The 25,312-nt window shown below is 44.2% G+C and overlaps 1 protein-coding gene across 1 annotated transcript in view; it reads right to left on the bottom strand.

Annotated features, from left to right (window-relative positions):
- Positions 1–892: 892 nt before the first annotated feature.
- The window catches only part of ZBTB1 (zinc finger and BTB domain containing 1), a 49,225-nt gene continuing 24,805 nt past the window's right edge, over positions 893–25,312 (bottom strand). The window contains 8 exon segments of the mRNA XM_075712832.1: positions 893–1,157; positions 2,429–2,617; positions 2,705–2,901; positions 3,914–3,953; positions 8,604–8,747; positions 12,645–12,743; positions 13,655–13,721; positions 13,843–13,961. Of these exon segments, the coding sequence (XP_075568947.1) occupies positions 893–1,157; positions 2,429–2,617; positions 2,705–2,901; positions 3,914–3,953; positions 8,604–8,747; positions 12,645–12,743; positions 13,655–13,721; positions 13,843–13,961 (1,120 nt within the window).

The raw sequence follows: 25,312 nt of genomic DNA, 5'->3' as shown, positions 1-25,312 counted from the left end.
AAACTTCCAAACCAGCACTAATATGTCAAATTTCTCCTCTTAACAATGATGAAAGTATTACCTCTCTGGTTTTCTTCCACTGTTTAATCATCCATTATTTTTTCATTGATTCTTATTGACTATGACAAATTCAGGATTTCATCCTAAATTTTCCTCCTGATGCTAATGATTAGCAGGTATAGATAGCCTTATAGGTAAAATGATACCATTTGTTACCATCAATTCATTTTATTTCAAGATACTGACATCCCAACTGCATATTTTAAGTTTGAACATCTAAGATCTCCTTTCCCAATCATGTAAAATCAATGATAAAAATAAATATATATCTCTCTCTCATTAAAAAGAGAAAATTAAATGAAGACTTGGTAGATATTTTAAATAACAGCATTTTTCTTTGCTATACTTATTTCACAATGAGTCATAAATCAAGCTAGCTATATCTGAGAACAAAATGAGAGATGATGGAAATAAAAAAAGAAGTAAACACAGTACATTAAAGATTCCAGAGTAGCTCCCTTTAAAAGCAAAATTTCAGCAACTTTTAGACTGTAGTAAGTCATGTCTCCTGGTTGCTTTGCTAACCCTTTAGAAAAAAAGGGTTGATATTCAAACCAATAATCATATTCCTCTGCAGGTGTCAAAGCACTTCCCAAAATAAGTCAGTAAAATAATCTTCTCAGAAATGGTGTAATGAAGGCATTAAGATGAAGGAAAAATACCAACAGAAGCAGGAATTACAGTCCAGGTCTCCAGTCACCCAGTCGAGGCCCTTGTGTGCTAAACTACCCCACCTCTGACAAATGAGTTAGGCTTCTTCAGCTGCAATTTCAAAGTGATTTACTTAGCAATGTGAAACCGTGCCACTCAACAGGAGAAGATACCACTTCTGCTAGTTGCTCTGATTACAGTCATCTTCTGCCATTGCTCTTGAGAGTACAGTTCTCTGACTGCTAAGCCTGTTTTGGGGGCTTCTCGGAGACGGCAAACTGAGGTCACTTGTCAGGATGGAGAAACCGCTCATTCTTCCTTGTTCTTCTTCTTCCTCTTTCTCCTCCTCCTCCTCTCCCTCTTCCTCCTCCTCCTCCTCCACTGCCCCATCAGGCATGCTCATAAAAGATTTTAACTCACTACAATGAGCTCCAATGATGCCCACCCTGTTAGAAAACATCGTGTTAATCTGCTTGACACAATGAAGCAAAGGAAAACAGGAGAAAGGGGGACAGATTAGTAATGTTTCCTACGTAAACCAGCAAGGAACCTTGCCTCCTTCATCTGGACTGTGCACAACATTATGCAAGGAATATCTGCTCTTCCCCAGGGAAAAACAAATAACTGTGCTTATACCCTCAGCATCTTGCACACCATGTCATGTTTTTGTCTGGAGTGTGCATGCACGCAACATGAATTGCATATGTCCAAATGAAGCGCAGCGCTTCCTGGAAAGGTTGGCCCTATTGAATACAAATTACATGACTCTCTGCGTAAGCTATAAAGCCAAGATGCTTAGGGTGCACCCAGCTTCCAAAGCATGCACAAAACAATTACATGTGCATTTGTAGCAAATTTCACGCTCTCAAGAAATACCAGACTTGCTGGTCGTGTGTTGTAGATACATCCAAAGATTTTGCATGTACACTGCTGTAGCATTCATTAGACTGCCAGAACTCTGGAAGATCCAGACAAACAAAGGCAATTCTCAAATTCTAATTTCCAGACAGAAAAAGAAAACCTAGGAAGGCAAGTCTTACAGGGAACCTTACACATTCTTCAACAGAGCAAAACTGGTTTACAGTGGTCCTGTTTACATGAGTTATTACATTGAAAAGTACTGTAGCGATACTGCTGTTAACCATGGCTGGATGGGAAATGGAATTCCTCTCGTATGGCATACTCAGCCTTGAAAGATTTTGGTTTTATCATGAATCAGAAGAAAATGTTCTATTTCTATTACAAGCAAAATTATATTTTAAAAGACAATGTAGTAACAAAATTACTTTTTTGGAATAAAGTACATCAGTAATGTCTGATCAGAACACTACTGAAAACTAACAGTCAAGAAGAAATAAGAAATTGGAATGAAACACGAGAGGGAAAAAAATAAACACCCCATTTTGATTTTGAGAGGTTTTGGTTAATTTCTGTTCAAGTTTATGTTAAAGCCTATTTTCTTTCCCCAGAAAACTTTTGAGTTTTAACAAAGCACTACAATGGACAGTAGCTTTGCCATCGGTTAACCAAGAGTATTACCTCTGCAAGTTTCAGGCTCATTCATGCCTGTCTTGCTTACGCTCCTGTTCCTCTCTAACTCCCATGTAGACCAAATCCTCAGTCCAGTGGCCCATCTCCCAGTGAGGAAGAGCTAGCTGTCCAACATCCTTCCTCATAGCACTACCAGATCTATTTACACAGAGAAATAGCCCCTTACTTGGTAGTGAACAATTCTGAGAAGTCTGGCAGTCCATCACACCTGCAGAGTCGAGGGTCTCTGCCCTGACAGTAGTGGTTCTGGGAGAAGTATTGAGCACTGTCTTTCGGCAAGGGCAGCAGCGTGCTGAGCACTGGCGAGCGCTGGTGAACCATGCTGTTTATGGAAGGATGCTTGGCATGGACTTTCCTTGAAAGAAAACAAATGCAGGTGTTACCTCAGTGTATTTGGACAGGGCAGGTTCCCTAAAGACTCACCAGTGTGTCAAATGTGTACCTCAGATATGGCAATCACACTGTATTTGCATCAGCAGTCTGGTCTCCCGCTTTCTGCAGGTCAACATTGCCCCTGTCTCTTAAGGCAGGATTGAACATGTTGGAGAAAAGAAGCCTGCCAATTTCTTCCCGAATCACTTGGAAGTGCTTCCGTCTGAACACAAGCCAGGCCACATAGCTGCAGAAGTTGTAGAAGCCCTAAATTGAAAGCACAGATCCCTTTTTCACTGGGAAAAGGCCCATAGTCCCACTGCATCCCAGAGTGGAGGTTGGCATGACTCCACTAAAATGCCAGCAACCATTTGGCATCAAACTTTACCACGTGTCAGTGCAGATTTGAAAGGACTGGATTTTTAAAGGTATGCAGACAGATGAGGCTAGAAATAGAGTTAGCTCAGATGGATTTCATCTTGCTCAACTCTGACCAGTTTGGCTTAGTCTTGCTGCTAGAAACTAAGGAGATAACCTGAGATCACCACCCAGTTTCCCTCAATCAACAGAAAGAGACTGAAGGGATGAGTCATTCTGCAGGGGTTCCTATCACATGCATCTATCTTAAGAGGCAACAGTTCACCCTCTGGCTGAGCTTCTCTCTGCTGCATTGATCTTCAAGGCAGCTGAAGGGCATGGTCTGAACTGGGCTGCTATTGTTTGGGCAGCTGCAGGTAGACAAAATGATTCCCACCCCAAATGACAGCATTATGATCATAGAAAATATTACTACCAAATATGAACTCATCACATCTCACCTCCGCATGTCTGCTTGCTGATTAAAAAAACAAAATCTAGCTTTTCATTCCTATTTAACATTTGGGATCCCTAGCATAAGCTGAATCAAATCACAATAAATCGAATCTCTACTAAGTCTGTTCTTGAAAAGATGGCATCGCTGAGACTGCTGTGTATCCTTGAAATTGAATCCACAGTTTCCCTCTTTTAAGGAAAGGCTTCCCAGTTTATGAAACCACAGAGAGACTGAAATTGCCCAGCTGAGGGCTCCAAGGGGAAAAGGGTTGGGCTGAAGGGCAAAGAGATGGTATTTTACAGAGACATCTAGGCCCTAGAGGTAAAATTTTATTCTAGGTATTCTGCCCTACAAGTAAACTACTGGGGCAACTAAAAAGGAAAGGAGCATTTGGATGTGCAAGGGGGGACATGCTCTGGGCTGACACTCAGTCACACTCTTAGTCTATCTTTGTGTCTTTCTTACCTCAAAGAAGCTCCAATCTTTCTGCAACGATGTTTTTCTCCTAAGGCAGTGAACAAGAGCACAAAATTAATAGCAGCAGTCGTCCTTTCAGTTCTCTGAGGAGAGCATTGAACATGACTCATGGGGCTATGCCAAGCTGGCATTTCACCAGGGCAATAAAGTTGTGGCTGGTAGATCCTCATTACTAGCATGCGGAGACCCACTGTCCAAAAGAAAGACAGGACTTCTGCATTGCCTCAGAAGGAGAAAATGCAAAATATTGTATGGCTCAGTTAAATCTGACAAAGAACAAAGCTGGATGTGATGAGCAGGCGAGGCTCCCCTGCTATGCTATCTAGACTGAGCTCTCTGCATGGGCCTCTCAAAAGTGGTCAGTGCTGACATAACCCAGTTCCCACTGAAGTCAATAAAAAAACTCTTCCTGACATCACTGGAAGAGCAACGAGCAGAGTTACCGAGGGCCCAAAGCCAAGCCAATGCTGAGACAATAAACTTGAAAACCAGGAAGGAGATGCCTGATGTATCTCCAAGAAGAAATGTAAAACAAGCCCAAGAATGACAAAGGGCCTTTGTTACAGAAGCAGCAATTTGCCCAGTGGAAGCCTGAGAGATGCTCTCGCCACCCACTTGAGCCTGGGGATTCTCACACAAAGCCAAATGACTGTCCATCATGGAAATGGCTGTTAAAGCAGAGGGTGATGCACACATCCCAGCAGCCACTCAGTTCTCCTGGAGATGGCACAACTCACCCTCATGGAGATGAAAGCAATTTTTCCCTGCTGTCCTACAGATCCCCACAGATCTGGCTTGGGCCTGCCAGATGCACAGGAAAGCCTGTCTCTGCATCAGCTCACCAGCTCCTGACACGTCTCTTATCTTCCTGATAACATCAAGTGTTCCACACATCTAGAGTATCCCCAGCTGCCACCACCCCAGAAAAATCAATGCAGAGCAGACCATGAAGATAATACCTTTCAGCCCTATAGTTCCATATACCATCTTCTGACTTTTATTTCTTGATTATTTGATCAAGAAGACCATGTATCTCCCTACCTGGCTCCCACCAGCCAAATCCTGCTGACACTTCACATATTGTGCAAGGGAAAAGAAGCTTGACTCTGCAAGCGTGGCATGGCCGTTTGCCAGAGCAGAACTCCCAGATCAACTCTGATTCTTTTGATTCCTTATGAATTCTAGTAAAGCACAGTATTCTGTCTTCAGAATGCCAGAGCAGAGAAACCTAAAGTGACCCCAGCTTCTTAAACCTAAATGTGAAACCCAGCTTCACCTTTTAACATTATACAGCTCGTACAGTGTCTTAGAACTAGTCCCTGGTTTAGCAGAGAAAACTACATGGAGGCCAGCAACAGAAAATAATGCCAATAATGAGAGTCAAATAAGGCCAGGGGTCTCCACCCTTCTTTCTCCCAGTGCTTTCTTCCCTCAGGTGAGGTATTAGGCTAAGAGACCTGCTTGAAGTAAAGTTTCCTAAAATAAGTGTTGAACCAGGAGGCACCTCCCATGTCTAGGGCACAGTTGCTAATTACCTAGGAAAATACAGAAAGGGTCAGGAGAACATCAAACTTGCAACAAGCTTCAGGACGGGACTTGTAAGAAATGTGAAAGAGTGAGCAAAAAGTATCATGCCTTCTAGTAATATAGTAATACGGATTTCTCAGAGCTGTGAGGGGGATGGGATGAGTTTATGCATAAAAGAGAAGGACAGCACAGCCAAAGGCGCAGTAAGCGTAGAGTTTGGATGCAAGATGGTAGTGGCTTCAGACATCTACAAGAATTACTGTTGTGCATAGGGGCACATGGGGAAGAAATGCTTCCTGTGCCATTTAGCAGCTGCCTCCACTGCAGCCGTGACTAATTACCCATGGATCAAGCCAGCTTCAAGTATCAGTAAGGGCTGGCTCGACCGTGTTTGCGCCATTGATGCATGCAGCTTTGGGAACACTCTGTGTTTTTCCCATTATGACAAATGCCCATAAGGAAACTGGCACCACAAAAAGGTTGCACAACCCCCATCAACTTAAAAGGAGAAAGCCAGACACACCTATTCCTTCCTCAGCGTTGGAGGCACAAAAGGACTAATGCTAACATACACAAATAACAGGTCTGAAGGAACTCTCTGAAATTCCAGTCTGGCATAGTACCAAGATAGGCTTTTAATGCTGCATTTTACAAATCATGTAAATTGTTAAAATGAAGATGTTCCCTACCTAAGCCTCGCTTTTTAAAATTTCAGAGAAAACCTTTACATGAAGAACCATTAATTTCATATGAACACATAGACATTTGGCAGATCTGGAAGGGAAAGCAGTTTACCAACATAGTATAAGATTTCATTAAAATGTTGCTATGGTGAAGTAGAGTGAAAAGCAAAAGCTTCAACACCATCATGAACCCATAGTTGGGTTATAAGAAAATATAGTAAAACTGGGGGCGGTACATCAATAGTTTCTCAGCTTTTTAATCTAAACATTTTTCAGGTTAAAAAAACCTCATCAGAAGTAACCCTCACCACAGTTTCAACTTTGATAAAGGACCTTTCCCATCCAAAAACATGTATGTTCAAAAGATTCCTAACCATCTTTTATAATTATGAGTGTTAATCAGTTCTGTCCCTTAGCTCTTGGTTTTGGCAGTTCATATAATGGTCTGGGAGGATCCAGATAACATTTAAGGCTAAACTGAGTCAGCCTAGAAAATATTATATTTATATAATTGCAGTATGGTATGGGAAGTGCCATATATTACAAAACGCTGAGCATTAGCCTAACTCTGAAGTCAGCTGTAGTCAGCTACCGCCACCCTGCTATGAGTAACTCGGTGAGGTCTCCCTTCGTATGAAGGCTTACATCATGAAGGCTTTAAGACACAGCTCTTTTCTAGCCTTTGTGTTCTCACAGCCTGGCCACCGGCATTCCAATCCACTGCCAGCTTCTAACCCCCACTGTGGTGGAAATATTAAAGAACACAGTTTCTTGTTTCACCTCTCTGCTCTCACTCCCATGCTGCTGGTTTTTTGCCACTAGACCTCTTTCTTGACTCACTCCTGCACATTCCCATCCACCAGACAATACGAGTGAGTGAAGAGGCAGCAGAGCTAACTCTCTGGGCTTTATCCAGCCGCATCCAGTTCTTGGATTCAAGTTCCCTTCTGCAATAAGCTCCTCCAACTGAGTCTCATAAGTGCAGACATTAGGGCCACCCAACAGAAATAATTAAATGCTGTCATGACCCTCCCTGTCCAACTAGCAAGAAGGTTAAGAGGATGCCTCTCAGCAGCAGGAATCTGGGAGCAGGGCTTTGGCACAGAAGACTGCTCCCAGGAGTGCCCGGTGAAACGCCGATGTGCCAGGATGCAGAGGGAACATGTTCTTAATTCTCAGGGTCCAGTACCTTGTGGGATGGGGTACACTAAAATGAAAGCCCTGTTGGGACAGCAATTTCAGCTCCCCTTGAACTCCATCATTTCACAGGTTACCTTCTCCTCTTGATTAGAAGGAAACCCAGGTTCCCTCACCCCAGCCAGGAGCAAGGTTGCTCGGAGCTGTGTTGCAGGAAGGCAAGCGAATGTTTGTGACTCCTCTGGGGGACTGGCAGCAGTTTCACACCAACTGACTGGAAACATTTGCCTGAAACTGCTCTGAGAAGATCCCACGGGACTGGGGTGCTGGGTGGGGACTGCCAGCTCCTTTCTACTGCCAGGGAAAGGAAACATTGTGCAGGAAAGTACGTGGCTGAGGAAAAAGTCCCTAACGCTAGCACAGTGTGTGATCTCTCTGTCATGTTCTCCTTCCACTAACCATTCTCTGTGGTGCTTAGTTGCTGGACAGGGTTAAACCACACCACCTTCATCTCCTGCTAAAACTCCCCTTTTCTTGTCCTTATAATTCCCTTGGTTTCTCTGCCTTTTCAAACACCCTCCCATCCTCTCCTGCCTTCTTCAGTTTCTTTTTTAATTCCCACTATGGGTTTCTCTCCCCTTTCAGTTCACCACTGGGACCATCACATCTAAAGAGCAGTTGGTCTCCACATTCTGAAAAAGCCATGCACCATCTTCCCCGCTCAGAGGTAGGAGTCCTACGCTTCCAGTGCCCAAACACAACCTCTTCTTGTCTCTACTCCCTTCACTTGCTGCCCTTCAGGAACATGGCCTCCGTCACTTGCTAGACTAGTCTTATGCTATTTCAGACTTGGCATAAGAGGAAATTTATACAGGGATCAGTGGCAGCCAGCAGGTAGGTAACCATTTGCTTTCAAGATTTAGTTAACTGGAAGTGGCAGGGGTAAGATCCAGGGCTGGCACCAATTTTTGCCCTGCTGACTCTCATGTTGAACACACTTAATTTTCCTGCTCTGAATACCTAGCAAGGCTTCTGCATACCAGGACTAGAGCTTTCCAGTCTGGTATCCAGAGCTCTGCTGCAACTCATTGTGGCCAAATCAGTTGGCAACAGCTCACCAGAAACACTTCTGGAGTCGGTTATGAGATGAGATGGAGCTGCAGGCAGATCAGGACGCTTCTCTGTCTTGTGGTCCCTTAGTCCTCTGTGACTGCTTGGCTCACAAGACATTCATCACCCTGGGCATTCACTTTTGTCGCTCAGCAGAGGCCTTGGCCCTGGGCTGCTGTGGCCCCTGACATAGCGAGAGTCCCCAGAAGGGACTGGCTTACTTTCCACTAGGCTTGTGGCACTGCTGTGCCGTGCCTCCTCGTCCGAGGATAAAGCTACAGTACACCTTGGCGAGGTGAATCCTGGCCACCGCTAACTTCGCCAACACATCGTCCACTTCTTTCTTCTCTACAAATATCATAGTCCTGTTTAAAACAAGAAGGGAAAAAAGTTTTCAGGGAAGGTGCTCTGGACAGAAGGGATGCTAGAGTGACTGAGGAGTAAGCGTGGTTTTCAGGCACAGGAGCCAACACGCCGCATGACACCAGCGTCAGGGGACAGCTCTGCAGCAAGGCTGGGCTCCAGCGCTTCCAGCGCAGCTTGGCAATGCCGGTGGGGCCACAAGGCCGGGGGCTGGGGCCCAGACAGTCTCTCTTGCCCCGCACAACGTGTAAGCTGCATGCCCACAGCCCGTCACGTCACTGTCTTTGATCCTGCGTAGCTTATGAACCCTTTCTGCAGCCTGCATAAAAGCCCTGGAGGTGCATTTGGAGATCTCTGGGTGCAGGCCCTGTCACCGGGCGGCCTGGAGCGGTGGGCCTGGCTCATTCAGAGACAGCACTTACTCCTCTTCAAAAAGGCACATGAAGCGCTTTTGGGACTGCCTCTAAACAGGAACGGCTGACACCGCAAGCCTGTATTTTAAACCAATTCAGATCAAACACTAAGGAAATGCCAAACCAAAGAGCTTTCTATTTCCTCTGCTTCCCCTGTAATCCACCCAACTGTCTGCCGGTGCCTGGAAGCGCTGCTGGCCTAAAAGTTACCAGCCTTCTTTCACATTCAGGAGAGCTGGTTTTATCTGTCCTATCCCTGATGGCCTCCAGCCCTAAAGCTTCCCACACAACCCACCTTTAATAAATTAGGACAATTACTCTGGGCTTCTCAAGGATAATTGCTAATAAAATTCAGCAGATTTTCGTCAAAAGACATGAAAGGGTTGGAAGCAGAAACAGACAGAAACTAAAGGGGAAAGAAAATGCAGGACAGAAATAATAGCCCTTGTTCCATTCATGTCTCATCCACCACTGCTGAGTTTTTGTTCTTAGAGTCACATATTTCAGAGGTGTATACTCCCAAGCTGTCTTCAGTGGGGGAATGCCTCATGCCCACTGCTTTGGAAAACTGGTTGGTTGTTTTTTACAAGATATTCCTGAACCTAGAAGAAGCCATGAAAGCTTCAGGCTTGGATTTACAAAGAATCAGCACAGCATCAACAAAAGACAAAGTCACAAGAAGACAAAGGTGTCATTATTCATCCTGACATTCTCTGATAGGAACCCTCTTCCAATACTTTCTTTTCCAAAGAAAGTCTAATGCACAGAAGCAATGACTTCTGAAGCCAGGATGGTCTTAGACGTTCTCTTGAGGCACTGTGGACACTGGTAACTTCTACATTGTCTAGGTTCAAGACAGTTGAGGAGCTATTCAGACCATCAGGCCTGGCTCCCTGTGGACAAGAGTACTCCCAACAGATGAGTTAGGCACCTCTCGTAGGCAGCCCAAATGGCAGGAACTCCAAAACGCACCAACAAGGAGCAGAAATAACCAGTATTGTTTTCTGTGTTACTAGGTTATCACACAGGGTCTACAAGAAGAGCAGCTCAAGGACTGCACAGCCGTTGGATGTGTCTGTCATATAGGAGCATCAGGCTGGTAAAGGACTAGGCGGGTCACCAAGCCCAGTCTCCAAATAATCTGTCTGTCAGATTAACTGGGAGCAAATTATAGGTGTCACTAATGAGACACATGGAATGGTACCGGCATGTCTTACCTCCAGTCTGTGCCTGCTTGTGACACATAGCCAGTACTACACAGGAAAGCAAAAAAACCTCTGAAACTAAATTACATCTTGGAGGAGGGAGTTTTCTTCCTAAGCGGGCCACTAGCAACAGCCCTGAGCATGGGATTTATGTGGGATAGATATAGGAAAACAAATGGCTATGCAATCTTCTTTCACGTTCTCTCGAATACATCAGCATATCACAAACCCAAGGATTCTTATCACAAGTGTAATTTTATGCCATTATGATTCTATTATGTAGTTGCAAAATCCCTTTCACAAGCTTACAGAGCTCCACCTCCAGAAAAAAAGTAAGTTTTCTTGCCTGCCCCCAGTACTTCCTAGTGGAAGTCCATTCCAGAACTTTACTCCACAGAAGAAAAAAGGCAGTCCTTGCTATATTTTATGTGAAATATAGCACATACCAAGTTTGGAATTAGACCAGGTGGATAACAGAGGAAATAGGAGGTCTTGAAAAGGGAAAGAAGATGCAATGTCAGACAGCTCTTCACACCATGATTAGTATGTCCCTGTTCCTCCAACTCAGCTAAGATGCTAGAACTATTAAGGGTGAACTTCAACATTAAATAGGACCTAAAACTGTCTTCTGTCATTTTACTTTCCTTCCCTGTATTTATACTTCAGTAGATCAAGATCATGACTTCCTGCTTCTGCACGGTGTCTCTTTAAGCTTCTCTGATGTTACACTGCATGCAGGTAATCCTGACAAGCAAGCCACTTCCCTTCAGGTGAGGCAATGAATCTAAATAAAACAGTATTGTAGAATATCCCTTTGGGAAGCGGAAGGTCAGTATATGTTTCCCACCAAAAGGCAGGGGTCACTTTGGGAGCACTGCATGCCAGAACACACTGAAAAGTCTCTCCTGGCAGGGTTTATCCAGTGCTTACAGCTGATACCTACTAACCAGAGCCCCCTTGATCCAGGAAACATAAGCCTATATTGCAAGAGGTCCAAACTCCTCTTTGTTTCGGTCTGTTTCTGTATTTGCCACACCAGTAGATGATATGAGCCATTTTGAGATGTCATGGCCCACAGACTGGCCTCCTTGTCCTTTACCAGCCAAGAGCAAGGGGATCATTTTTTAAATTGCAGCCCAGAGCACCTCAGCTGAATCTACAGCCTTTGTGTATGAAACGACACCGATGGTTTTCTTTATTTATGAATTATTCCTTGCACAATGAAAGAAACACCTATCCATCTAATGAATGTAGAACAAATCAATTCCTTAAGGCCAGCAATCCTCCAACAATCTTTTCTTCAATCCAGATAAATCAACCCCTGTTTATATTAAGGCTTCATGAACTGTGAAGTAAGTAATCACTAGGTGTTTTAAGAAAACTGTCAATCAATTCGCAGAGACTATTATAGACTCCAGAAAATCATCGACATGTCTTACAACCATAGTTTGTAACTCTGTAATGCTTTCTCCCAAGGCATATAACCCTCTAACGCAGCAGCTCCTAAACTATTCCGCTGGCATCCCCACTTCCACTCTGCAAGGTAGCAAGTGTGGTCACACACCCTTACTTGGGAACTGCTTTCCTAGCACATATTCCTCACGTTGTAACATGTTTCTAGCACCTAAGAGTCATCTGAACCTGCTCTGCAAAGTATTTAGAAATGAAGTCTTAAAGCAATGTGACCCACAGCACCAATTAACACCCAACAGACTCAGTTGCGACTATTTGGTGCTCTGTATTGCAAGCAGAAATGACTGGATGCTAATGTTATTGCTGGGAAATGGCATTAAGGGATGGTAATTCGATCCAGGGCACTCACATAGATTTAACGTCGGTGGTAGTAGTAATGATTTATTCAAATTAGAGCATTACCTTGAGAAGCCAAATTATTTCGTGACCCCATTGCAGCGGGACTGGATCCAGCCATGATCTTGAAAGGGAGACTATAGTGATGCCATGCCACAAGAACAGCAGTGCACGCCGCTCCGGGCAAGGCTGGGGCAAAGCAGGGTTCAAACCCTCCCAGAAATTCTGTCTCTGTACCTAGTCAGAGGAGCCTATGTCCTGGAGAGCACAGAGGACAAGGGGACGGGCGACATAGACAGTGAGACCAAGGGGTTTTTCTCCTTAGTATTTGATATATAGACTGGGTCAGTATAGCAAGCAGTCCTTGCTCATACGCAGAATCCCACTGATTCTGGCATGAAAGACTGCCCTGTGATTCCAGATTTGCTGGGGCAAGCTCTGTGTACTTAGACCCCTACAATCTTATACTTAGGAAATCAAGGATCTGTATTTCTTTTCCAAGGCAATTTTTTCCAGGTGAAAAGATAGGTAGAAGAGTAGAGCCATGAGGAACTCATCTAGTTTCTCATTTCTAAATGGAAGGTAGAAAGGTCACTGTGAAGTCTGCAGATTGGCAGATATAGACACCACCAGATCATTATGAAAAAGAATAAAGTCTCTGCTCAAGGGCCTGCATTATACCAAATATTAGCTATATTGTTGAGACCTTTTTGTAGCAAGCACTCCACCCCACACTAAGATTTGGAAGGCTTTTAGAGAATTACTAAGAGAGTCCAAAAAACATGCTGAAGAGTGAATTGAATTGGATATTACCAGACATACATCCAAGAAGCATGTTTTCTGCACTGAACATGCTGGAAGAGTGGCACTCAAAGGAAAAGGGGGACAACTGGGACACCTCTGCCCTTCTGAAAGGACAGTATGGCTAAGGCTCAACAAGGTCTACAGATACATTCCTAAGTCAAAGGCAATGCAGCCACTGTATGGCCCTGGTGATCTCAGACATACATCTCTGAGATACAACGCTCCGCCTGCTGCCTCCTTGCTTTTAGCCTATAGAGAAGTAATGCTGATAAGTGACAGCAGCAAATAATGATCCCTGCAGCTCTGACAGGAACAGCAGCAGCACAGGAAGGCAGCCCAGATTCCCAGCCATGTTAGCAGTCCTGATGCATGCAGTGTTGCAGATGCACTGGATAACATGGAATTTAACTTAGAATAAAATGGGTAACAACTTTCAGATATTTAGGCTCAAGTTCTTGGCTTCCTTTAGGTAACAGAGTGGAAGGCTTTCAAACAGGTGAGAGGATTATTTCTCTGCACATGTCAAGGACAACATGCATTTGGTATTGTTTTCCACTGAACCTCACAGATGAGAGATTTTAAACCTCTGATATTTCATATTCTACTTCTCATACACCCTGGTCCCTCCACTACCAACTACACACACATAATTCTTGAAACGAAATCTAAATTACGTACCTCCAAACTGCTGCAAATGATAGCATGTGATGTGACTCATTTGTTTCTTTCAAAAGCAAAGCAGCATCTGAAAACATACAGAAGAGAAAAACAGTATTTCCTAAAAAAAATTGCTAGTGTTAGTAGAAATAGCTTTCTAACTTGTATGGGCGATGCCTTGCTGATATGAAATACCAGCAATTACTCACATTTGACATCATCCAACGTCACATATTCATGTTGCACCCACTTTGACAGCCTATGCAATTTTTCTTCTGTGTCAGCCATCCTTTCAGGGAGCATTGCACTGCAATCATCTTGGAAGATGCTAATGGTTGACCAATACATAACATTTAAGGACACAGTTTTAATTCCAGTCTGAGACTATTAAGATTATCTACCTGGCATGCACTCTCTTCATTGCACTCAGTTTCAAAGGGACAGGCAGTGAAATGTGTTTGGCAGGTATCCTGAGCTAACTTTCAACTATTATAACCACAAAACAGGCTGGGGATGTCGAGAGAAATAGGACATTTCACCTTTAAGGTTGCGTATGAAGTTGCTCTTTTAGTTGCTAATATAATAAATTGTGACTGTGTTATTTAGATCAAAGAGATTTTAAGTAATGGATGAAAGTCAGCTATACCATATTGTGAATTTATAAAATTAACAATAATAATAATAATAATACTTTAATCTTTGAAGTGCCCTACACAGATGAATTAATTACCTCACAATACTCTTTAGGGTAGATGAGAATTATTACCTCGTTCTGAGCGATCTGGAAACAGCAACAAAGATGCTGAATGACTTTACCAAAGTCATACCAGCCTAGTGCCTGAGCCAGCATTCAACACCAGGCATGTCTGGCTCTGTTTTTATGTTCAGACCACTCATCCACCCCGTTGAAATGACAGCTGGCTTCCTGTTTCACATGTTTTGTTCAGACATGATCCTCAGACAATGGATGAAAATATTCCCACTGAAGAGATCTTGTTTCTTTTGGAACTAGGCTAGTCGAATTGACATACCTCTTCAATGTCTTGACGTGCTTTTCCTGAAAATGAATGTTTTTTCCTTCCTTAAGGTTTTCCTCAGCTGCTGGATTGGAGCTGAAATATAGAGTATGAGCATGCAGTAGTATGAATTTAAATTACTAGCAGCAGTGCAAAGAGGTCAACATCCCATGATGCAAAGGCATATCTATTTTGGCCTCTAACCGACACTAAGAAAACATCTGGGTTGTGGTGAGGTCCACGTAAGACATTGCTTTCAAGAACGCAGAAGCAAAGAGTACAGGGGCTTCCCTGGGTCTTCCTGCTCTGTCTCCTGCCACCATACACACTGCACCATGTAAACCTTTCAAGCAATCGGTGTCTCAAGTGGCTTTAGGAAGATTTTAAATGTAAACTGCTCGGTACCAGAACTTTTCTTTGGGATTGCTGAGGGCAGAGACAGGCAGAGGTCACTGGGGAGCTCACTCCTCTCCCTGGAGAGCTACCGGGCAGAGTCAGCAGCGTTCCCAAACCCAGCGGAGAAGCTGGCCGGAGCTGCTGAGACACAGACCATGAAAGGTGCCTGCAGTAGCCGTGTGGCCAGGGGAGAGGTGAGCAGCTTGGCTCCACAGTGACAAAGGCTTGGAAAATGCCCAGCAGGGCAGGGAGGCAGCAGCAGGGAGAGTGTGACTGGCCCACCGCCGCCACGCTCCCCCGCGCTCCCTGCCCTGCGTTTGAGAAGAGAGCAGGGAGGATATAGTTTGGGTGTTGGGGTTTTTTGCCCCAATATTTTAAATGATAAAGTCTTAATCCACAACTGCCACAGAAATTCAAAGCACAGTTACGTGCACTTTGGCCCCTGCAGAGCTGTGGTTTCCCTAAAGGCTTGCAGTCCTCCAGCGCTCAGCAGTGCACGGGGTCATACGTAACACCGGCAACAGGGAACATCAGTCTGTGGGCCTCCACCTAGAGACACCTGGGCTGGCATTTGGCCCTCGCGTCCAGCGCTGCTGCTCCAGTGCATGGTGCACATTTCTGACGTGGCAGGACTCGCCACACACTTTTAGCCGTCTGTCCGTAGTAGGCTCAGCTTGAGAGCAGTGTGGAGTACGTGCATATTTCTGATTTTCTCCATTAACATGATGGGATAAATGCCACAGAGCAATCATTAAGGAACTCCAGTCTCAACCAAAAATAAAAAGTAATAATAAAAAAAAATTGTCCTGCAGTTGATGTTCAGGCAAAACAATATTAGACTCTGACTTTACCTTACTTGGAACTGCTGTATCAACACCTAAACCTGCATAATTTGAAACTAAACATCGTTCTTTTACCTTGCGAATTCCAGTGTGTTAGTATCATCTTTCCAGTACCACCCACCTGAAGTTAGTTTTATCGTCTGCAAGAAAACAGCACATAGAGCACGTCATAAAGCTATGCTCAACTTCTCAGCCCAGCAAAGTTTTTATAATGCAAGCACTGTGCATATGGGCCACTTACTATCTTTTTTCAGTCTGCTTTTCACCCAGATGATGTTTGTGAGTTATTCGAACAGAAGTTCTCTGAGATTAAAGGTTGCCAGCATAAGAAAGAAAAATGGGTATCTGTCCTTTTTTATGTCTTTCAGGTTATGAATAAATAATTGGAAGTTTGGTAAGGAACATCAGTTCTTTGATTGCCAGTGAATCAATAAAGACTGAGAAATCAAATGGAGCCATGCATTAAACAACACATTGCTTTTATTTGGTGGGGGGGGTTGATATTTATGCAATTATAGAGACTAAATATCAGGAGAAAGGAAACCTTTGTTTAAAAATGGAATATGTTATGCACTTTCCCGATATTCTGGGAACTTTAAATAAACACCAGATAGACCCTTCAGGGGGCACTGGACAAAACTACTAGTAACAGCATTTTACAGTACCTATATATTTCTAAAAAATCCATACCAAAAAAAAAAATGGAAATAAATAAGATCTATTAGTCCTTTCTTAATTAACAAGAGAGACTTACAAACCTTAACTATTATTTGCAGGTCACCTTTAAAGCAAAATGACTCTTATTGCTGAAATCCTTCTGCCTACAAATTTAAACTGAGTGAAACTTTAAGGCTTTCTGTGAATTTTTTGCCAGGTACCATTCAGCCAGACAGCCACAAGGCTCTCACAGATTCTTGCTCAATTTGGTAGTAGAGCCCTGGATATGGGACACCAGAATAATTTCACATCAGCAGCCAGCAGCCCATGCAATGGTTAGACCACAGAGATGAATACAAGGAAACCATGGCTCTAATCCTTTGACAAAAAGCGGTTATTTCAACTTGTCTGTTCTAGTCTTCAGTTCCAGCTTTCTAATACTGGTTTACAACTCTCAGAAGAAAAAGGCCATGCAATGGCTACGCCTTTACGTTACGCACAAGGGATTATGAACCACAAAAGGAAAACAGGAAAGGTGGTAGCATGGCAGAGCAAGGCCTACCAATGCATCATAGGAAGGAGAAAATACCACTCCTGTGTCTTCAAAATACATCTCAGCTGCTTCTCACTAATACAAATGGCTGAACGGCTGTTCCCCGGCCACCCTGCTCCCTGGCTGGGGCAGTGGGACAGGTCCCTGCCCTGCCCTGCCCTGCCCACCCCATGGGGACTCCCGTGGCCCCCGGATCTGCTGCAGAGGCAAACATGAACAGCAGCAACAAGATGGAGCTGGGAAAGGTGAGGAGACTCACGGACGGCATGGTGCTTGCCTGGGACACGGCCAGGAGTGCAGGGGATAAAGCAAGCGCTGTTTATGGCAGTATCCTGGTGACAGCCTGCTGTCCCCTAGGAACCGCAGCTCCCAGCACGCAGATCCCCCTCCAGCCTGTGCCGTGGACTGGGACCCACGGTCTGTGTGCTCTGCTCCTTCCCAGCCCTGCTAAACAGCTTCCCTGGGTAACCTTTTAGGCCAAACAGGGGAATTAAGTGCTTTCCATGCAGTAACATCTCCACAGCCACTCATTTGGGCTTACTGTGTTCTTTGGCAGTCAGGAGCTGCAGAGACTTTCCTGGTTACTGGCCCAGGACTGGCAGCAGTGAAGGCAGCTGCACCCAGTCCCTCTGTTACGGGCACTCATGTCTGTACAGCGCTCTGAATGTTAAGCATGCTCCAGCTTGGGACTTTACAAGATTTAAAAGTATATCTATCAGGTCACAAGTCTCCTGTGATGTGACCTAGTTCCCTATGCAAGCCATCAGCTCAGGATTTGCAAGTTGCCCCTGGAAATAATTCCCGTACATTAAGGCAGGTCGCTTAAAGGCATGGTTTTGAGAGAGGGGTTTTGATCTTTGGGATATTGTGAAGCATTGTTTTTGCAAGCAGAAAATCTCTCATATTAGTCATTCACAGTGGAACAGTGTCATGTATAACTGGTACTGCTTAGGTCACACCCAAAATTGGTACAAGTTATATTGACAATAGCACTTTTTTGCCAATAGAAGTCAAGTCCCCATAAAGGGTGAGGTTCTGCATTACAGCTAAGCCAGCCTAATAGCCAGCTGTTGATGGAAGAGGCATTCTTGCTCCCATCAAAGTCTTCCCATCATTTATGTTTGTGTCAATTCTTTGTCTTCTCTGTCCCCACAGCAAGGCGGCTCCCTAAACTGTCAAAAATAGTAATCCAGCAAAAATAAATAAGAAGCTTTCTGCTGAGTTAGTATTTTGCATCAGTTCATGGTGGAGTTGGAGAAGGGCCAGTGGAGATGCAGATAAAGATCAGGGGACAGGGAGGACCACACCTCTCAATCGATCAGGTCAGCTATAAGGTGAAAACCAGCCACAATCTAGGAAAATTTTGCTAGTACAGCTGCACTAGGCCAGTATGTACTTTGAAGAGGTGAAAACACCTAAGACTTCTATACAGGTCAGTTCAGTAAGACAGAAGGAACATTTCCTGTGCTTTCAGCTCTTAAAGATTGCATCATCCATTTTTGCAACATTTTCTAACTAGGGAAAATACTCCTGAAAGGAGCACTGAGATGTTCATGGCCACATGGAAGAACACACGGACAATACAATGCGGGGAAAGAAAATTTCCATAAGACAACCTGTCCCTAACTTCCCCCCATTTCCATAGTCTTCCAAACACTGCATCTTTTCTCCTGTAGGTACTCCGTAAAGGTTTATCCATGCAAACACAATCAGTCCATGGATAGCTAAGCAAGAATCTCAAATCAGCCTGAAAATTCTGCTCTGGCTCTGTTCTCTACAGCCATCTCTTTTTTTTTTTTTTTTGACAGTCATATTGTGTATGTTGTGTTTCCAGTTGCTATTGCAGACTGCCAAGTACATATCCATGACTTGGCAGCTAAGTTACATATTTAAGAGGATGAGAGAAGCAGGTTTGGGAACAACCTCACATCTCACCCATGGCAGCCAGGCAGCACTATAGAAATAGGCTCCGCATCAGGGGAAAGTGGGAGGTATGGAACTGATGGCTCATCGACTCATTTTTGTAGAGCGGGGCTGTCATCAGCCTCAGGAGACCATCGGCCCATCTTGGCTCCAGTAAAAGTTGTGCCAAAAGAACTGGGAAAAGTAAAGGATATGTTGCAGACAGTCAGGGCCACCTGTGTTAGCACTGGTGGTGCAGGAGGCAGGGGAGACAAGCCTTCAGCTGTGTTAGAGTTGGGAGCAAATTGGCACAAAAAGCCCAGATGAAAGACAGGGAGAAACTAAGAGCGAGAACTACCTACAGGGAGAACAACTGTGAATGTAAAGACTGGGACTGAGAGCTAAAGACAGAGCTGGCTAGGCAGGCAGGGAAGGCCTGGTCAGTGCAGCAGACAGGCAACTAGGGGGAAATGAAGAAAATGTGGAAGGGATTTGTGGAGAGTGGGACAGAATTGGCTCTGGCCAAGCACAGGGGCCAGGACAGACAACAGTGTCTTGGGGAACCCCGAGACTGACTGAGTTACCAGACAGGAGACTTGGGCTGCTCAGATGCAGCACTGTACTACCCTCAACCAATGCTTGCTGGAGATCAGTTCAGCCCAGGTATTTCATGAGCTAAGGGTGCAGCGGTGAGCACCAAACATCCCACCTGTGCTGATGGCCCAAATGGGTATCATTCTGGGGAAAAAAAAAAAAAAAAAAAAGCCTGGCATTGTGTAGCAAAGGAGATTCGTGTCTGTTGGATCCCTGCTTCAGCTGTTGCAAGAGTTGGAAGCTATAAAATGAGTGAGCCAGAACGCTACAAGAAGTGAAATTATGGCGTAATGGTTGAAGCAGTTGAAGGCTACGTGGGAAACTGATTTCCATATGGGCTTCAGTCACAGAATGCCAGCCAAATCACTCCAACCCGCATTTAACCCTAATGACCATCATTTGCATGCTCTTTTTCTCTCTGAGCGAATGGCCTGGCTTCATGGAAGTCTGAAATGCAGGACTAGGTACCCACAACTGTGACCAAAGCCAATGGGAGCTCTACTTTGGACGGTCCGAGAAGTGTGAAATACTAATCTGTCTGAAAAACCAGTTCCTTGGCATTTCCAGTAGAAGACCCCATAATAGACAGATGGCGTTTAGCTTTTGGTGTTTTGTTTTATCACCTTGTCTCTGTGGGAATTATATGCATGTCAGGGGGGAAAACTAAATGTTTAATGTTGTGAAGCACTCAAGATGCGATGGTGATGAGATCCACAGGCAACATCCTAAGGGATAATTCTTCTCCAGAGCTGGGGCTGGGCAGTACACAGCAAATAAGGTGTACATTGAACCCAGGATATATTACTTTCTGTGAGTATATGCTGCCCATTGTGTACACTGACTGAGGCAGGTGCCCTACAGAAGAAAAAAAATTAAAAAAACCCTGTTACTGTGTAATCAAAAACCGTGTTATGATGCATAAGCACAAAGAAAGAAGAAATAGGCTTGCTCTGATGGTCATAATTCTGAGCAAGTGACCTTGCAGCCTTAATAGGCTTCTTTTAATGTTGTTTCTTGTGGTGTTTGTGTGTCCATGTGCGTCCCAGTAGCTGAGAACACTCAACAGTACGCATAGGTATCCATTCTTTAGGTATATCTAATGTTTAATTCGGGTATCACACCCAGAAAATAAACACTGCATAAACTCAACAAAAATATCACTGACTCACCATCCAGTCATTCACCTCTTTTCTGCCTCTTGTTTCTTCTTGCTGTGTCAAGTCCGTCTTCCATACCCACCGTATTAATTTCCTCCTCTCTTCCCAGGGGCAGTTAAATGTCAGCCCTGGTTTTTCTGGGAATATTAGACTCTCTGTGCGCACACTACTGTTTGTATTAGGCACAAAAGTACAGAATTCAATTTCACAGTAGCTAATACTTAGTCCATGACTATGCCATTTACCTGCCAAGTACTTCTGCCCTGCTCATTAAAAACATGATCATGCTATATGAATGGAATAAATAATGTCCTTAGGCATAATACGATGAGCACTGGTGTGATTTTTCACTTCAGATCTGTGCACAATTGAAGCTCCTAATTCTTTGTTTTCAGCAATTTTCATGGTGTTCACATGTTAACACTGCTGCATTTCAGTCTCATCCCCTGGGTCGCCCAAAGCAAAGTAGTTAGACAGCTGCACTCCAACTTCTGGAGAGATACCGTGTCCACTTCATGTCCTCATGTTCCTGGGACACCAGCACCAGCCTTGCCCCAAATTCAGAGCCCTGTGGCCTGGCTACCTGCCGCGTTCAGTGGTGACTACATCCACAGAAACAAACTGGCTAAAGGTGTTTGATAGGCAAAGGCAGAATTAGCTACTGAGTCCAGACCGAAGGTCTAAGGGAAATCAGGAGGCAATGATTGCCTAGCACTGCTTACGGGAGCGCAGGCTGCTTTTGGAAAGCCAGAAAAACCAGCTGCACATTCTTTTTACTGAAATCCTCATGCAATTATTCCCTCTGCGTGGTTTTATCAGATGAGATGATTAAACATTAGCAGTTGTCAGCTATTTTCATGCAGCTAGGCATTTGCCTTGTGCTCCTAACAATCAACCTTTTGTTATTAACATGCCTCTAACAGAAAGGAAAAAGTATTTAAATGTACCTCGTACTCAATAGGTATTTTCAAAAATATGATTTTGATTCTGTATCTGAGATGCTCAGAAATCTATGGAGCTTATAAAAGATGTCATAGCCTAGTTTCTAGTTCTTCTGTAGGATATAATAACCATATCCCTGCTATAGAATTAGGGAAAAAAAAGTGAAAATTTTATATAGATGTACTATAGACAAGATCTTCTCTGTTCAATTCTGTGAGCTTTGAAGGTAATTATTGCAGATAACTTTATTTTTAGGTTTTAGTTTATTACAGAGACTTTTTAGCTTAGAATTTTTAGTTTAGTTATCTTCCACCTGTAGTGGCAGGGATAGGACTAAGGACTAGCTAGCATCAGTTGTCTTTAACCAGGCTGTGTTAGTACATTTGCAAACATGTTGTGAATGAGGTCTGCAGCAGGAAAATAAGGAGTCTGCCAAATGAGAAATAAACGTGGTTTTGAAAGAAATATGTTTACATTTTTTAGACACAGCCTGGCAAAAAGAAATGCTGCTTTCAGCAGTGACATGTGATTGCTAGACTGTCAGTTCAACCACGCAACAGCTTTTAGAAGGATTGATAGTTAGAAAATATTTCATGAAGCTTGTCAGTGAATAGCAAGGCAACCAAGACCCCTAAACCCATGCGGTTTTCTCTAGAGTCTTGCTGAAACACATAGCATTAGCACTTTCTGGAAGTGTTTTTGTCTTCTTAATTCCATTCAAAATAGATTTTTAACTGCAATCATTTGCAGCAGTGACATTTTGAACTGCTCCAACAGATAGGGTACAGGTGCTGCTAACTGCTACCTAAGCACGAGCAAGAATGACCTCACGCTTCTTGGTCCAGAATGCAAGAGTGATCGGTCAACTTGTGTACAGGCCGACACACAAATACCAATTTTTGAATGGCAGGAGAGAGCATCTTCGGCAATGGAAAAGGAATAAGAATTTCCTATACTGCTCTTGATTTTCCTTAAATGAAAGACTACAAAAAAAATGTGTTGGCTCTTAGAGGGAAATTTATCCCCTCTCTAAAATTCCTGGCTGGTGCTGGTATTGGGATGACAAGAGAACCAGCTTGTCTGTGTCTCCACCCTACTGATGCAGGAGAGAGTAAAGGCAAATGGGTCATGTAAGGGTGGATCAGGGTTTTTTAATACCGCTGTTTCATATGTGGAAGTGAAATATGTTGTTGCATCTGGAAATGCTGGCCTGCCCAACTATATAATCACCACGCTGCTGCAAGCAAAAATCTACTCTAAAGGCAGACCTATGCTATAGGCTTCTGCCTGCATAAATATGAGGATGAGAGTGGCGGAGAGATGTGATACCTGACCCACATAGGTGTGCTAAAGAAGCTTTACTAGCATAACTTGTTTCACTGTGGGGTAGGGAGGGGTGATAACTTTCCTGTGATGAACAACTACAGACATAATTTTGCTGCAGTAAGAGCACCCACATGCTTTGCTGGTTCAATATCATAGCATTCCCAGGGGCCAAGGTGCAGTGTCCCTGACGTAGGCAGAGATTAGACCTCCGTGCGCTTTCTAAAGGGACACGGTAAGGGAAACTCCTGCCAGGCACAGGACAAAGGAGGAGAAACGTGGAACACCTTTTAAATAAGCAGAGCTTGAAATGCCATTACATTGCAACGCACTGACAAGACTGAAAAAAGGAACTTTAAAATAAGTATGCATGCTGGCTGTAAGTGCAGGCTTTTTAACATGATGCCTTGCATTTAACATATGTGCCAAGACTGGAAATGTGAATTCCCTGAACGTTTTTCCCTTTTCTTCCTGTTGCTCATATGTATCTGTGGGAGTGGCTTGCAGCGGGGAAGACAAAATTTACGGTGCAGTCCTGAGATGCCACATCTCCTTCAGAGCTGTCTCCCCTTGGCTGCGCCCCACAGTGCCCCAAAACCTTCAAGGAGAATCTTTCAAATAAATGACAGGCAGCTCCCAAGAGAAAGGCTGCCCAGCCTGCAGGGCTCCACGCAGTGTCTCCCGAGAGATAAAAGGCAGGCTGCTGGGATATATTCATTCCCGTCTTTAAGATGGTATCACAAGGGGATGAGCAGGGCTGCAGCCTGTCTGCTCAGTCCTCTGTGCAGAACTTCAAACAGGCGCTGTGGAGGCGGCAGGGCACGGGGCTGACTCACCCGGCCGGCTGGGTGGACGCAGCCTGTCCAAGCACGTCTCAGCTTTCCAGCTCCTGAGTGGGTTGCCCTGAGACAGCTCTCTTGTCCTCAGCTCCCTCCGAGGGCTCTCACATGGCACGTTATTTTAGTAATGCTTTCGGCTTTGTCTTTTTTAGGCTGTCCCCTGCAAAGCGACGGTGGGGAACTGCAGGGCGACCTGTGTTGCACACGGGAGCGATTGCTTGGCGTTGTACACACCTGGCTGTACCGTGAGTGAGGTGCTAAGGTGCTTAAGGTTTTAATTTGGGTGATTAAATTCTCCAGTATTAATGCTACGGGTGTTCCTCTATATAAAATAATACCATCCACATAAACTCGATCAGCAAATGTAAGGAGCCATCCAAAGTTAACACTGTAGTCACACAAGTGCTGTGAAGTTATAAGCACTTTATAGCCTTCCTATGGGCTTGGTCTTTCGCAGAGCCCTGTTTAAGCATAAGCAAAGTTCAGAAACCCAGGCCCATGATTTTGACAGCAGGAGGTGGCTTTCCCTGTGAGTCAGGACAGTACAAAGGAGGAGAGACGCGGAGTGTGGAAGCAATGAAACTGCAGATTTTAGACAAGATTATTTTCCTAGCTTTGCCAAATTCATTTGAAATGTGCAACTACGCCCCAGAACTCCATGGACACACCAAATACACCTATTTGCAAATGAGGAACAGCATTTTCCCCTCTGACATTTACTTACTTTCTTTAAGAAACCGGGGGAAAATATGTAGACACACTGGAGTCAGTGGGAAGTTTCCACTAACTTAAACAGCATCAGAGTTTCACTTACTACAGTAAGTACAATATACTGAAAATCATAGAATCATAGAATGCTTTGGGTTGGAAGGGACCTCAGCTGAAGTTATTGTTTGTTTTAGAAACTAAGTGAATGAATGCAAGGAATCTAGCTCTGAGCCCTTCAAGTTTTCTGCCTCTTTCATTCTGTGGGGTTGTTCACATATTTGAAAAGCTACTTTGAGCCTGGAGACTTCAAATCTTTTTCCAATCACGTAAGTCAGCAGAAGTTTCTTGTCTTTTACATGCCCCACACCACCTAGGTGGGTCCATACTAAAAAATATCCCTTTCCTAGGAAAAAAAAATACAATTACTCCAGTGTTAACCTGTTCATGTCCTCAGCCCCTGGGGTACTTTAACCATCTGGACAGGTTCTTCACGTCTGTGGTCTCTGTTACTCCCTGCTTGCCCCACTGCTGAAATCGGCACAGAGCAGCAGTGGCTGAGGTGAGGGAAAGGACAGATGACAGCGCAGGCGTGTGACAAACTATCTGCTGTGCGCGTTTGGCTACATTAGCTCTGCAATACACTTAAATAGGCGTCTGGGGAAAACGACAAAAAAATTGTGTTTAATAACTGGGAAGCGACGCTGAGGAATGCACACCAAGGGCTGAAAAGTAAAGGAAACTATGTGGCAA

The sequence above is a fragment of the Pelecanus crispus genome, chromosome 6, assembly GCF_030463565.1.
Source record: "Pelecanus crispus isolate bPelCri1 chromosome 6, bPelCri1.pri, whole genome shotgun sequence".
Taxonomy (NCBI): domain Eukaryota; kingdom Metazoa; phylum Chordata; class Aves; order Pelecaniformes; family Pelecanidae; genus Pelecanus; species Pelecanus crispus.
This window is presented reverse-complemented; position numbering and strand designations above follow the sequence as displayed.